This window comes from Anas platyrhynchos, chromosome 1 (genome assembly GCF_047663525.1).
Source record: "Anas platyrhynchos isolate ZD024472 breed Pekin duck chromosome 1, IASCAAS_PekinDuck_T2T, whole genome shotgun sequence".
Lineage (NCBI taxonomy): Eukaryota > Metazoa > Chordata > Aves > Anseriformes > Anatidae > Anas > Anas platyrhynchos.
The window spans coordinates 38671032-38685492 of NC_092587.1; the positions used below are offsets into that span (position 1 = coordinate 38671032).

The 14461-nt window shown below is 43.1% G+C and overlaps 1 protein-coding gene across 4 annotated transcripts in view; it reads left to right on the forward strand.

Annotated features, from left to right (window-relative positions):
• Positions 1–486: 486 nt before the first annotated feature.
• TPH2 (tryptophan hydroxylase 2) overlaps positions 487–14461 on the forward strand; it is an 84302-nt gene continuing 70327 nt past the window's right edge. For 3 of the 4 annotated variants that reach the window (XR_011807731.1, XR_005261115.2, XM_038168432.2), the window contains exons 1-5: positions 487–750; positions 4413–4565; positions 5611–5794; positions 5898–5998; positions 9383–9450. Coding sequence is in view for 2 of the 4 variants with exons in the window: in XM_038168432.2 (XP_038024360.1) it covers positions 652–750; positions 4413–4565; positions 5611–5794; positions 5898–5998; positions 9383–9450 (605 nt within the window). In the remaining 2 variants the exon portion in view is untranslated. The remainder of the gene's footprint in view (positions 751–4412; positions 4566–5610; positions 5795–5897; positions 5999–9382; positions 9451–14461) is intronic. The other variant, XM_027455489.3, reaches the window with a different exon arrangement.

The following is a 14461-nucleotide window of genomic DNA, read 5'->3' on the forward strand; positions in this document are numbered from 1 at the left end:
CCGCTACTTTTTCTTGGCATGTGCTGAGCAAGGCCTGATGTCCCTGTGTCTCCCCAGGGCCACCACTTGCCCATTGCTCCCCAGGGCCACCCACAGGGACCCTGATGGCTCTGACTTGTAGCCAACACTTGTTGGTGCTCACAGCCGCAGTTTGGGCTCCAGACACAGGTTTTTAGGTTCTCCAGTTGGGTTCAGAGTGATATTTCCTTGCCCAAACTGTTATCCATAGGCTCATGCACAGTGCACCCCGCCAATAAGCACACGGAGTCAGAATCCACACGAAGGTGTTTTAATTAAACAATTAATGCTACAGCAGGCCCTGCTGGGCCAGCTGACCTCCTGCTGCCTCTTTCGGTGCCCCAGCCCCTCGGCTTGAGGGGTGAGGAGCCGAACCCGGAGCCCTGGGGAGCCTCCCCACAGCGGGACCCTACTGGGTGGCGGCTCCTGAGGGGGTCCCCAGGGGGCTCGGGCTGGGCTCTGCCCCGGGGGCTGCGGTGAGCAGAGGCCGTGGGCGCCCTCCTGCCCCCGGTTCCCGTCAGCCGGCGCTGGGTCGCCCCATGCCGGGTTTCCGCCGGTGTCGGCGGGGGCGGATAAAAGGAGGCGCCGCGGGCGAGGCTGAGAGCGCGGCGCTGCCCCCGCCCGGCCGGCCCCATGCAGCCCGCCATGATGATGTTCTCCAGCAAGTACTGGGCGCGCAGGGGCTTCTCGCTCGACTCGGCCCTGCCGGAGGAGCGCCCCGCCGGCCTCGCCGTAAGTGCCGGGGCTGGGAGCGGGGGTGCCGGGGGGGAGCTCGGCTCGGCTCGGTCCCGGCTCGGGAAGGATGGAGGGAGGGACGGGAGCCGTGCTGCACGGGCACCCCGGTGCTCCCGGGGGTCGGCGCTGCGCGGGCAGGCAGCCGCTTTGGGGTTTAACCAGCGCTGCTTTGGAAGCGGCTTCAAGCCACGGCAAAAGTTTTGCTGGAGCCGCGAACCTCCCCGCTCCGCTGCAAGGCGCCGGGGTCCGGCTCAGGTGCCGGTGATGCTGGGGTTTGACAGCCCTGCGGTGCTCCCGCTGGCTCTGTGCTGTACCCGCAGCACCCACCGTGGTAAAGCACGTGTAAGCCTCCTACCGCGGTGTTTAAACACTTCCATAGTAGCAACTCGTGTGAGTGTATTTCTGCTGCTGGCACCTCCATCCCGAGCAGGTGCGACAGGTGCCTGGGTGATCCCGAGCATGGGACATGCTTCTGTGCCCTTACAGGTAAAGGGATTTGAGCAGGTTTGCTTTATTGATAATAACAGAAAGTGTTAATGGTGCTAATAATGTAATCTGCTATGAATGAGTTAGATATTTAAGGTTATCCATATAATATCTTATGGCAAATCCACAGTGCATGGAGGCTCTGATAATTTGAGTAGAGCCGACAGAGTGCACTAGTTTGTGCCAGTTGTGAACCAGTCCTTATAGTAAAACACTAAATGCTCTTTCTCGTATATGCTTCATTTCTGTTGGCGATACTGAATGAACTGTGATAAACTCATTTCACAGTTTTTATATCTGAGTTACTTCACTGTGTTCTGCTGTAGGTCGCTCTTTCATTCTTGAGCACTTGCGCTCGCTCCAGAGAATTTGTCTTCATTGGGGAAGTTGATCTGCTAATCATTATTTAATTATAAAGTGTATTAATAAGCGTGGCTGATAAGATTTGAGTTCTGGCAGTAACACAGCCCCCTACTAGATTGATAACGATTAAGCTAATCTAGCTTTTATATGCCTGAGAGAGGCTTTCAGTCATCACTTCAGGTAAAGCTTGCTTGCAAGTGTTGGTGAACCTGGGACAGTCTTGGAAGGTGCCAAGTGCTGTTGTTTCCTGGAGGAAACGATGGTACTGCATGATCCTCTGTATGGAGCTTCCAGAAAGCAGCATACAGTGGAAAAGTGTGGATGCCATCTAAATAGTATCTTTTTCTCTTTGACACTTTGTGTGGAGGTTGTGTTCTTGATAGGTGTGAAAATTCCTCAGCCAAATCCCCAAAACCCGTTAAGTTAATCCCAAATATATTGAAGTTAAAGCCAAAGTGACCTTCTCCTAAGCAACCCTACTACCAAGCAGATTCATATAAGCTCAATTACTGAAAGGTAAATGTTTAAAATCCTACGTATGCCATTTCATATGCAGAATTACTTTTCCAGTTTGGTCTTTTATCCTTTTATTAGATCACACACAAACTCTTCAGCATGCTCTGAAAAGAGTGTGGGCTCTTTAACTTGTACTGTTTTAAAGAGTAGCTTTTGGTAAGATGTTTCAACTACCCCTCCTATTAATTCAGTGTGGTCTTCTGCTTTTTTTTTCCTTAAAAAAAAAAAGCTTCAGAATATCCAGTGAGAGCTGACTTGAGAGCTGTGGCCTCATTCAGCAGAGGGAGATATTCCAGTTTGACATGAACTGTGTGGATGCATTGAGATGGATGTGATGCAAATACCTCATCTGTCAGTGATATCTATTTCTAAGAAAACTGTCTTAAATAATCCAATTTGAAGAGGAATTAGACTAAAGCTTACTGACTTTTCCTGGGTCATGGAGCATTCGATTAAAAACTTCTGAAATCTCTTAGAAGCACAAGGAGACGTTGCTGAAGCCTGTTGTCATGGGTCTACAGACATTATGCAGGTGGGATAACCTGCCTTGACAGTCCCACATGAAAGGCAAAAAAAAACAAGAATATTTATCTTGGCTTTAAGAATCTGTTGAGACCTGTTTAAAAAACTCCACCTATTTTTGGGTCTGTTTTATGTTTATTGCTGCTCTATGATTTACCAAAGAACAATTTAATCCATTAATAATTAGGGAATACCTGTATATGAATCTGAATTTCTATGATCACTTTTTTCTTTAGCCTTCATATTACAGGTGATGCTGTTATTCAAAAACCAGTTACCTCCTCACTGGGGATGTCATTTTTCAGGAATCATGACAATGGGTATTGGAAAATGCAGACTTTTTTGAAAATCGTAGTCAGTATTATTAAAATTGTCTATAAAGTCGGACTCACTGTACAGTTTGCATCTTGACAAAATATAATTCCATAAACTTTTTTTGAAGCTATGGGATGAAATATGGCTTAAAGCAAAGTTTTTACCCCTGAAATTAAGAGAAGGTTGTAAGAGTGGCCAAGGATGATGTGATTTCCTTTATTTTGAGGAGTTCCTCAGCTGGCTCACTTGTGGGAGGTGCAGTCTCAGCTTGTGTTTCTGTCCTTATATGTATAACCAACAGGGGTTTTATTTCCTTGGGAAAAATGACCTTACATAGCAACATCAACAGATTACATTCACAGCATAACAATTATGTTATGCTCATGACTGACCACTAAACCCCTACCTATGAGGGAGGAAGGCTCAGTGGTGGTGGGCAGGAGGATGCCCTGGTGAAGCTCAGGGAATCCTGCAGGGTGCCTCTGGCCACAGCAGCTGCAAAGAAGCTGATTTCATCTCAACACAGAGGGGAGTTTAGGTGAACAGCTGTCAGTAGTGAAATGGATCAGCTGGTGGTGTAAATGTTTCTCCCTGAGTTCATTAGAAGAGTGTGAATGTCTCCCGGAGTCCCAGAGCTGTAGGAGGCGAGTGAATGCACGGCTCAGCCCAACGTGGGGTACAGAAACTGAACAATGAACAGGAGGATTTCAGAGATTGGTGGGCTTGAACTGGCTGTGACGCTCATATCCCTTCCTGGAGTTTCTGGTTGTGCAGTGGTGTGGCAGTGAGCATAGCACAGGGACCAGTCATGCCAATCGCACTGGTCCTGTGGCTGAACTGTGGGCTGCCTCTGCTGTGTTTTGCTAAGCGTAGCTTACCTTTGTGTTGTGTCTTCAGTACATTGCACGTCACTCTGATAAATCAGAGCTCTGGGGTGACATCAGATATCTTCAGATATTTAAATTTGGTATTAAACGTTACACTTGCCACCTATGGAATATCTGAAAGCAGCCGGTCAGAGTATTGGACTCTGGCAATGGATAGTACAAAAATACAGGCCAGTGTAAATCAGCATAAATTGACTCCTACAAATTACAGTAGCATCACCACAAGTAGTGGTTTTGCAGTAATTCTGACCATCTCTACTCAATTTGTTTATTACTAATGATAGCATTGCCCTAATAGTATCATTATACCTGTATCCTATACTTCCATATGCTTTGCCTTTCCTTTTTTTTTTTTTTTTTTTTTTTTAGGAATTGAACTCTTACACAATCATCTCTAACAGATGCTTTTGACTTGTGATTCTAGTTTCAAGTGAATGAATTAACCTTTAAATTAAGTCTGGATGGGTTCCATTCAGTTATTTTTCTAACAAATATTTCTCTTCATGTAAACAGACTTAATTTTGGGAAATGCCCTTTACATCTGAAGTGATGTTCTTTATCCATCTGTAGCTGAACAGATCAAGTTCTGGGAAGAACGAGGAAAAGAAAGGGAATAAAGGAAATGGGAAAGGTGAATCGGCTTCTGAAGGTGGAAAGACAGCTGTGGTGTTTTCCTTGAAGAATGAAGTTGGCGGGTTGGTGAAAGCTCTCCGGCTCTTCCAGGTAAAGTCATTCTGTGGACCAGACTGAGGAAGGTCAGGTGTTTGTTGGTGTAAATTAATGCACCGGGGAGTGCAGTTACTTTTATTGAATTCTGCAGAGTGTAACTTCAAATTTTATGGATCATTCAGCAAAGCATTTTGGACTCACAAAGAGTTTTCTGGAACAAAGTTTAACAGTGATGTTGATGTTCACACCATTCACTTTAGATTTCTAAAGTGTGATTCTCAATGCCGTAAATTAGGTTTGAAGTTCTCTGTACAGACTGTGATGAAAGAAAGCACTTTCAGAGAGCAGTTCAGCACCTAAGTTATATGCCTGAAGTCAGATGGTGATGGCAGCCTTGCTGCAGGACAATGTTTGGTCATAAATTTACGTGCACCTTTAAGTGCTTGCAGGGTCAAGGCTTTGTGTCTAACTTGAACATAAATTGTAAAATGTTGGTTCCTGTATAGATCCCCATGCAATTGGTGGTTTTCAGTCAGGCTGCTGGTACTCGATGTAGTCTGCTTACCTCATTAATAAACTGAGAGGACTTGGAGGTGTGTCTGAGGATAATTAAAGCAGAGCAGTGTGATGCAAGTCTTAGGCTGTAAGTCTTCTCAACCCAGGGTATATCAAAACCACTCTTGTTACTTCTGAAGAGAGTGTCTAAAACTTAGCACTGTGCCAGCTGGAAACATGCAGGGGAGTCCTGTGGCCTGTGTTACTCAGGAATAGGTCATCAAAATGATCCCACTTGGCTTTGTAACCCGTCTACAAATAGCAGATTCAAACCCCTCAGCAGATGGAGGCTTTTCCTTCTGTGAATGTGTTAGATGAATGAGTTGGCTAAGGAGATGCACTATATGCATTCCTTACAGAGTGTGCCAGTGAAAGAATTATCTACTATGTAAGTCCAGAGGTAGAAAAGCAGAAATAGCTAGTTGGCTGTACCAGAGGGGACCTTCATCTAAAATTCAAAAAATCTTCCCTGAAGAACATGCTGTCAATATTACCATTCTAACTGATATGGTTATTCTTAATCCATTTTTTTGTCTTTCCACAGGAGAAACATGTCAGTATGGTTCATATTGAATCACGAAAATCAAAGAGGAGGAACTCAGAGGTGGAAATTTTTGTGGACTGTGACTGCAGTAAAAAAGAATTTAATGAACTAATCCAGTTGCTCAAGTTTCAAACTAATATCGTGTCTCTCAATCCACCAGAAAACATCTGGACTGATGAGGAAGGCAAGGCTCCTTCATTTCACTCGCTTTAGACACTGACAAACTTTTTGGACATGTATCTCAATCTCATACTCAATACATTCAACTTGCATTCTGTCTTCTGCAGATCTTGACTGTGTCCCTTGGTTCCCCAGGAAGATATCTGAATTAGACAAATGCTCACAGAGAGTTTTGATGTATGGATCTGAGCTCGATGCAGATCACCCTGTAAGTGTAACAAAAATTGTATTGTAGATAACATGTTCAGGTTGTTTGCCAGTCAAATAAAGCATGTTGACTGCTGATTTTGAGTACTTTTCTGAATTCTCAGAAGGTGGGGATTTAGTTCTCTTCAGTGAATCAATTCTCCTTTTCTGTAGCTGGACATGCAAAAAGGAAGTCCCCCTGAAAACTTTATTACTCTTGAACATCTTTGTTCCCTTTTGTCCTGCCTTCACTTACTTATTTTTTAGTTAGCTGGTTGACAGAAGCTTTCAGACAAACTGGGGAGTTTAGATCAATGTGACCTTAAGTTCTGCCACAAGTGGCTCTTAGATAAGAACTGATATTAACCTAGGTGTCAGAGAAGAAAGAAGTATGGAGAAAGACATCCTGGCCACTCAGAAGATAATTACAAAATAGAACAGAGCCACATGTTCCTGTCTCTGCATGGATGGGGCAGGTGGGAAGGTGCTTCACATTGTTTCCTGACTTCAGTGACAGGAGACAAAAGCTTGCATTTCACATAAGCATTATCTGCAGTAGTACCAAATCTTCAATTCAAGAGGCAAAAAAAAATATATATTTTGGTGTATATCCATAAATTCATAACCTCAGAGTCTTTAAATGCCAGATGATATCAGGCATTAGTGTTGGAAGTTTTTTTCACTTGTTTCAAATCAGTTTCTACCTTTGCACACCTTGGCTCAGCGTTACTGGTGGCAACTACTTCTATTTGTTCCTACTCAAAATGCTTTTTTCAACCATTTATAAAAAAAAAAAAGGATGGGTTCAACTGATATTGTAGGAAACTTCAACTTCCAGCTGAAGGGAAGTAATGAACTAAAACACCTGACCACATTAAGACTGTCTTGTTACATATCCAGATTAAAAACTAGCTGTAGGCAATAGTCTCCTTTGCTTTTTGTCATGTATATTTTTCATCGGTAGCGTGCAGGCTGTTCTTAAATGCGTTCACATAAATTCAGTGTAGGGAACTCCAAAGATCCATCTGTGCCATGCCGTGGTGTTACAGTGTCTGTCTGAGCTCTTCCCTGACCTCTACCATGCCTGAGGAGAGGCAGGCAGTCCTGGTGACCCAGTGTTTAGGACTCTGTGCAGCACACAAGTGGCAGTCAGACCACTGCCTCCTGCTCTGGCTGCTCCACAGCTCCTACAGCCACTGTGCTGTGGCAGGGTGTTGGGTGCAGACATGCACGATTAAACTGGCATCATCACCATTTCCCCTGGCAGTCTCACTTCCCTGTCCCTCGTGTCACTTGCCTATCAGCCACGATAAGCATCAGCACCTTGCTTGGTTTCCAGCCACCTCTGCAGAGCATGAACCCCTCCTGCTCTGTGGGCCCACAGTTAGGGAGCATGTTCCTGGGTCCTGATTTCTGCCACTTACTTCTTGATGACAAGCTAGGATTTACCTACTGTGTTCTCAGAATAGAAAAATCTGTTGATTACCTTCAGCCATTAACAGTAATTTGGTTCAAACAGAGGCCTTAATAATGGCAACTCATTCTAGGCTTGAGTTGATGATTGTGACGGGCCATTTGATAGTGTTTTATGTTCTGAGCAGGTGCCTTCATTAAATTCTTGAGTGCTTTGCTGAAAATCTGCATTCCCTTTTACAGACAATGAAAAAAGACATTTGCATTATATGAATATATATTTTACACTTGGGGGAACTCTTATAAACATAATTTACACACCATTTGTTAGCTTATGCAGCACACAAGGTATTAGAGGTGGGGGAAAAAATCCTAAAATCTGTGACTAGCCTTTCAGATGCTAGTTCTGGTGCCTGCTCTGTGCCTTCATGCTGGTATGTACATGCCAGAGAACCAAAGAGAATTACCTCGTTACGGAACCAGCATAGCACCACTTTAGATACTTACCAACTCCAAACTGGCTAATGGTTTCAGTCTCGATTTCACTGCACGTGATGGGCCTTTAAGTCACCTGTGCTGTCATCCATCCCGTTTTGTCTGTTGAATGGTCTATAGCTGAGTAACATAATGCTAATGTCAGAAGGTATTAAGCAGACAAGGATATTCCCCAAAATTTCAGCAAATTTTTGTCTATCAAAAAGCTTTTCAGTAGGCAGTGTCATTATAATGTGTCATTCTGGACTCTTCAGTTGCATTTTGCAGGGGGACCGCTAGGCTCTGTAGAAAGCAGGCCACACAAAAGCAGGTTCAGAGAGGGCAGATATGTGCTTGAGTTTATGAAGTAACTAATCTCACCATAAGGTATGTATAGCAAGTCAATAACCAAATGAATGCCAAGGAAGAAAACAGATTGTCTGGTACCTGAATGGTGTTGCACAAGGCCTTTGTTACCCTGTGTGAGAGCGAAGGCTTGGAGGTTTTCTGCAGTCCTCTGACATTCTCCCTCACTCTGCCCTAGCAGCACAGCTTTGGTTATAGGGCAGTAGAATACCTTCCCAGTTTTCTCATACAAACGTTTTAAAACAGAAGACGTTGTCTTTTCATTCCTTTTGTTGATTTGTGTTTGTATATTTGAGCGGTAAGGAAAAAAATGGTGTTTTCTTTTTCAGCTGTGCCTAGGTGGTGGGAGCAGCCTGTTTAGGTTGTGACACTTGAGGAAATTTAAGCACGTTTTCTGGGCTACTAACTATGGGGCTTATATAGCCGTTTACCCTTTTTCATTTTCAAGAGGTTACAAGTCCTGCTTTGAAAGCAGATAACTTTTGTAGTCAAAAACCTGAAGCATCCAAATCTTTTATAGGTACAAAAGAAGTGATGGTTTAGTTTTGAATAGCTTGAAGGGCTGTAACTGACCGGTGTATATGTTTTATACAGGTCTTTTGTGCTAAATATGCAAAAGGTAAGAGCCTGCTGTAGTCCACAAAGTAGAGTGTTTCCTCTGTAGCTCAAACTGGGGCAATGTATGTAGTTGCTGTTGGAGGCTGGTGGTTCAGTCCCTGGTGTGTTGGTTAAGATGGCAACTGCTGAAGCAGCGTCTTCAAAATGAGTTACTTATGAACCCTGAGTGCTTCAGTCTTCTAGTGATGACAGATGTATTAAGAAAAGGTCAGTTATTCTGCTTGATGCCTGCCTGTAGATCTCCGTTCAGATTAAGGAAAACCTGCATGAGATGAAATGACAAGGAAATGTTTCCCTTTTTTGCTGTCTTGGATGAATGACAACTATGCACAAACCTGTCTTGAAAATACTCCTGTGGGGCTTTGGTGGGGAAAAGAGCAAGAAAATCCTTGTCTTCTCTTACAGTCCAGTAGATGGTGTTAATCAAAATACAGTATAATTTGGTACTAAATAAACACTTTAATGATTTATTTTATAATTCTTACAGCTGATTTTCTGTCTTTATTATAAATTACTCTCTTCTTCCTCACTTAAGGGATTTAAAGACAATGTCTATCGACAGAGAAGAAAGTACTTCGTGGATGTTGCCATGAGCTATAAATAGTAAGTACTGGTATAATTCTTCCCTGTGCTGCTGACTAGTTAGAATTCATGCTCTACTTAATTCTGTAGGATGAAGTTTTGCAACAGACAACATCATCCTTTAAACTTTTGCTAGTGTGGCCTATAAAACACAAACCTGATGCTTGGAATCCTCTTACATTTTCAGTACAGACACAGGCAAGTAAAATATTTGAAATGTGAGCTTTATCTTTTCCGCATTTTATTCATAGCTGGTTAAACTTAAGGAACTCTTTTATTAATGAAAAACTGAGGTACTGCTGAATCCATGGTCACTGGATGCCAAATCATTACTCAGTATTTTGACCAAAGAAAATGGTGCTTGTTGTGAAGAGAACTGCTACACATACCAGGAAAGGCACCCAGAGGAAAATGTACACAGTAGGAGTGCTGTACACTTCCCCTGCTTCATATAAGTGTTGTGTTTGTCACAACAGTTTGATTCCTACCATTGGTATAGGATGAACTCTCAAAACTAGTCAGTAATAATTATTAAATAACTCACATCACTACCTGCAGAAGTGCTGCCAAGACATAAGAGTCAGGTCCTGAGGATGTTCAGAGCCCCCAAAACTACGTATTGCCTTAAGGGTGAGCTTTTTGAGGTAGGAGCAGGAATACGTTTTTGCATGGGATACTACATATGTGACAAACCTAACACAGAGGAGGGGAAAAAAAGAAAAAGAGAAAGGAGATGGAAGGAAAACTTGGGTTTATACAGGCTATCCAATATAGGAAGCAATGTTTGAATCCATGACAAAGAATTACTGCTTCTTGCTTTTACTGCAAGAATGATTTTTGATTACTAAAGAGAGCTGGAGCCCAATACAGTCCTGACCTTGATGTGGACAGGGGCTAAAGCAATTTCTTCAGTATTTGGATGCGCTGTGCACTCTGAAAGAGTCTATGAACCCTGGATGCTGTTTATCTGTGTTGTTTTCTGAAAAATCCTTGACATCATATCACAGTACAGTTGTGGTTTAAAGAGTTTTATTTTGAAGAGCCCAGCAGAATTAGATGTCCCCCTTGATTTCTTCCCCTCTCCCCCCATACATCAGTAGTTTCCATAGAGCCAGGAGGATATCAGGGCCTCAACTTGTTGAAGCCTGAAATTTTGATTTTTCACTGAAAAAGGAGCTATGATTCTTTTTCATGAACTTAATATGCTGGATGCTGCAAAATGCCTTTTATGAATTTTGCCACCACAGCTGTAAACTTCTCAGAATTCATTCAGTGTGTTGCCCTGTAGTTAATGGACCTGCTGCCTGCACACAAGTACACTCCATGTGGTTCCTCCTTTTGATCTTTTTTCCCTGTCAAGTCAGTATTTTCAATTTGCTGCCATCCCTGGAAGTTAGGAAACTTTCTGTACTACCTACAAATACCTACTGCGTTGCAATTTTCTTGTCACATCAGCATTGCACTAATTCTAATCATACTGTTTTGTTTGCCCTCATTATCAAGGGAGAGAACATACTAATTTCATGTTCTTTTCCATTTTACTTTTTCAGATTTTTAATTTTTCTCCGCTGGGATTTCTGTGTATGTTGTTTAAAGGATATAAAGTGCAACAGTTTTTGCTGCCTTCACAGAAGGCACGTCCTGCCACGAAGCAATTCAGAAAAGTATTTTTGAAGTTATTTTGGTTCTACTTTTTATTTCAATATAAGGCTAATCCACAGGCTGCAGAAGGCTAGGGGTGGAGACAGGAAGGTTAACTTGGCTTTGTCACTATATATTCCCAATTATGTTTCTTCTTTGCTTTTGTCCCATTCCTGTTGTTATGCCATAACCAATCTAATAAATGTCCAAGTGTTTGGTTCCCCTTTCATCAGCCCATGGTGGCATTTATTTAGCTGGGTGCTCGTGGCACTCATCTGGCACACTGGGCTTCTGCTGGGTAAGTCCTAAGCTAGCCAGTTTTCAAATATAAGTTGAGACAGGATTTTTGTTTGTTTGCGGCTGATCAATTTTTCCGCCAGCCTAATTCTTGCTGTAGAGTTAGTTATTCTTGCCTAGCGTTTGCTATAGTGTGAAGTGTCAAGCAGGTACCTGTGGATGAGGGCAGATTGTGTGCACCTGTAGAACTCTCTCAGTAAACTTGGACAGTTCTCCATTTATCCATGATGCTAGCACTGGTAGTGCCCCGCATTTCACAGTTGCTAAGCTGCTGGAAATATCTTCTTCCCTTCTTCCCATCTAAGCTGCCTAAGTGCTGACGAGGTTCTGCTGGTTCACTGAGCAGTGGTTGGTCTTCTGCTACAAGGATTTCTTTCCCCCTGAAACTAGTGAGAAATGTCTTTTTAGAAAAATCTTTCACGTTCCCAGAAAAACAGCTAAAGGAAATGAGAATTCTTTTCCTTCCTTAGATTTTGAAGGCTCAATGAGCATTTCTGCAGGCAAATTACAAAAAACAAACAACCCAAAAGAGAAGTTATTTGAAGACCTGATGTTGTACTTCAGTGAAGCTGCTCAGAAGGACTCCCTCATCCCAATAATATTTTCAAACATGTAAAAAGTTTTAAAACTCTTCCAGCTATTATCAGCAGCTTTAAAGGTTTTTAGCCAGGAACAACACCAGAATAAAAATGTCTGAGAGGCCAGTAATTAGAGCAATTACCTAAGACGTGGTAAAAACTCATGCATGCTCCTCAGGTCTGCTAAAGCAGCTGTCTTCACTCCACTGAAGTGCCACATCGACTGGGCTGTGCAGTCAGTCTCTCCTCCCAGATGTCTGCCCTGCAGAGGCACCCTGGGGAGGGGTAAATCAGCTCCGTGAGGACCCTGTGCTGCTCCAGCCGAGCTATTTCTGCTACCCATGCTGGTGCATTTAAAACTAATTTGGGTGTCTTGACGCTGCATTGCAATCTCGTTACACCCTCTCCTGCAGTCTGATGACTATTTACTTATTTATACAAAAAGAACAGCTTTGGCAGGGAATGTTGGGAGAGCTTCACGGTAACATAGATGACAGTTCTGGTATACGGAGTGCTTCCCTCTGAGACAAATTTAGAGCATTGTCTTGAACCTCTCATATTTAAAAAATAAAAGATTTGTCTGCAAAGAATTAGCTGTAAGGAACTGCTCCGTCAAAAACTGTTGAATTGAAAATCCCTGATTGGCATTTTCTTTGTGAATTGCTATTGTACTGTAGCAGGAGATATTCTACTTTGGTGGAACATAAAGAGCCCTCAGTAGGGGATAGGGAAGGAAAAAAAAATAAGAATCAAAGCTGGAGGAGCAGCTACTTGCTGGTGCTAGGTGTTAAAGCCAAAGACATGTTGATAGAGCACATCAATGGAGATCAGCTGTATGAAATAAATGGACCAAAAAATAAATATTCCTCCCTCCTTCAGTTAGCTTCTATCCTAAAGATAGTGAAAATGTGTTAATCTTGCTAATTAGCCCTTTGAGACAGGACTTGCAATTAGGGATTGAAAAAGTGTTGAGAAAATTAAATCTGGAGGAAAAGTATGAGGTTTATAGAGGGAATTCATAATGTGAGTTGATAGCTCATGACCATGGCAAAATGGAAAGACCCTGTTTTAATAAGGGGAGATAAAAAAATCAGGTCAGGTTAGCCTGTAGAGTTGTCTTCCTCAGCCCCAAGAGCACTGTTTTAGCAGGCTTGACACTTGTATGATTTATTGGGTGATGAGTTGCAAGGTGGGGTTTGCTTGTTGAAGCAAGAGGGTGAGAAAACTGAGCTTGGCAGGGCTGGGTGAAAATGGCACAGTCCTCCCTCAAATCTGGCTACTGTGATCTCTGTAAAGCAGCATCACTATCATCTGGAAATAAGACCAGCCCTCCTAGGCATAAATTCTAATAAGGAATTAATGTTCAGTGAACCTTATTTCAGTACTAATGAATTAATTGAAACAGTAACAAAATTATAAGCCTCGTAGTGAACAATGAACAAGGTTCAGGTCCTTGATCTTCTTTATACCTCTCTAGTGACAGGCTAAATAGAAACTTGATTTTTTTTTTCTTTCCATTGGTGCCCAGATTTCTTCAGCTTTGCTGCTCTGAATGGGCAGAATGTTGATGAGGTTGATGTAGCTGTTGGGTCTAAGGAAAGGAGAATACCTGGTGTGCTTGGTACAATTTGGAATAGCTCTGTTCTACTTTCCATCAGCTGGCAGGCAGCATAAGGCTGGTGGAGCGTACTGCTGAGGACAGATGCTAGATGTGGAGGGCTGATTCCTGCTGTATTATGGACATGGAGGTAACGCAGCTTCTGCTGGTGAGAAATGCTCTGCTAAAAGCATTGCAATTCTTGTCAGGTCTGCAAAAGCGTGGCTGAAAGGGAACTAGCAGATTTAATACATTGTATGTTCAGAGAGTCTTTGACAAGTGTGAGTGCCTCACACAAAGTAGCCTTTAACTGACAGGTACTGCTGTGGATCAAAATACCTTGATGTAGTGAAAGGCACAGGGATTAAACAGTAAGTTTTCAATAGAGGACAGTCACAAACAAATGTAGGGCAGATGCTCTTCTCTAGTGTGTATAGGGACTGCATAGCAGCAATTGCGTGTGACACGAGGGCTCGTTCTTTGTTACCTGGCATGGTGGAGACGGGATTGTGAGCCGGGTGAGAGCCAGGAAGGACACTCAGCCTGCTGGCAAATGCACAGCGCTGCAGCTCTCCTGCTGCAGTGAGACTTCCCCATGCCTGGTGCACCACTTTGGTGGGCTGGCCACCCAGGTCTGGTGTCTGGGACACTGAATGACACTGAGCTGGGGGTGCCCACTGTGGCAGGGGAGTGGGAGATAGGGACTGAGGGGGCTGGAAGGGGATTCTGTGAATCCCTGTGCTCATCTGTGCTTGATAACGGCCTGGGAAAAGAGAAGGACACCTGGGGACATAGCAGATTTCATGATTACATACAATGGATTGTGAACATTAAATCCAGAGAAAGACTGTAAAGTTTCCAGGGGGAATTCATAATATGAGTTGAAGACCACGCTGTGGGAAGTTCCTTAAAGCTAAAT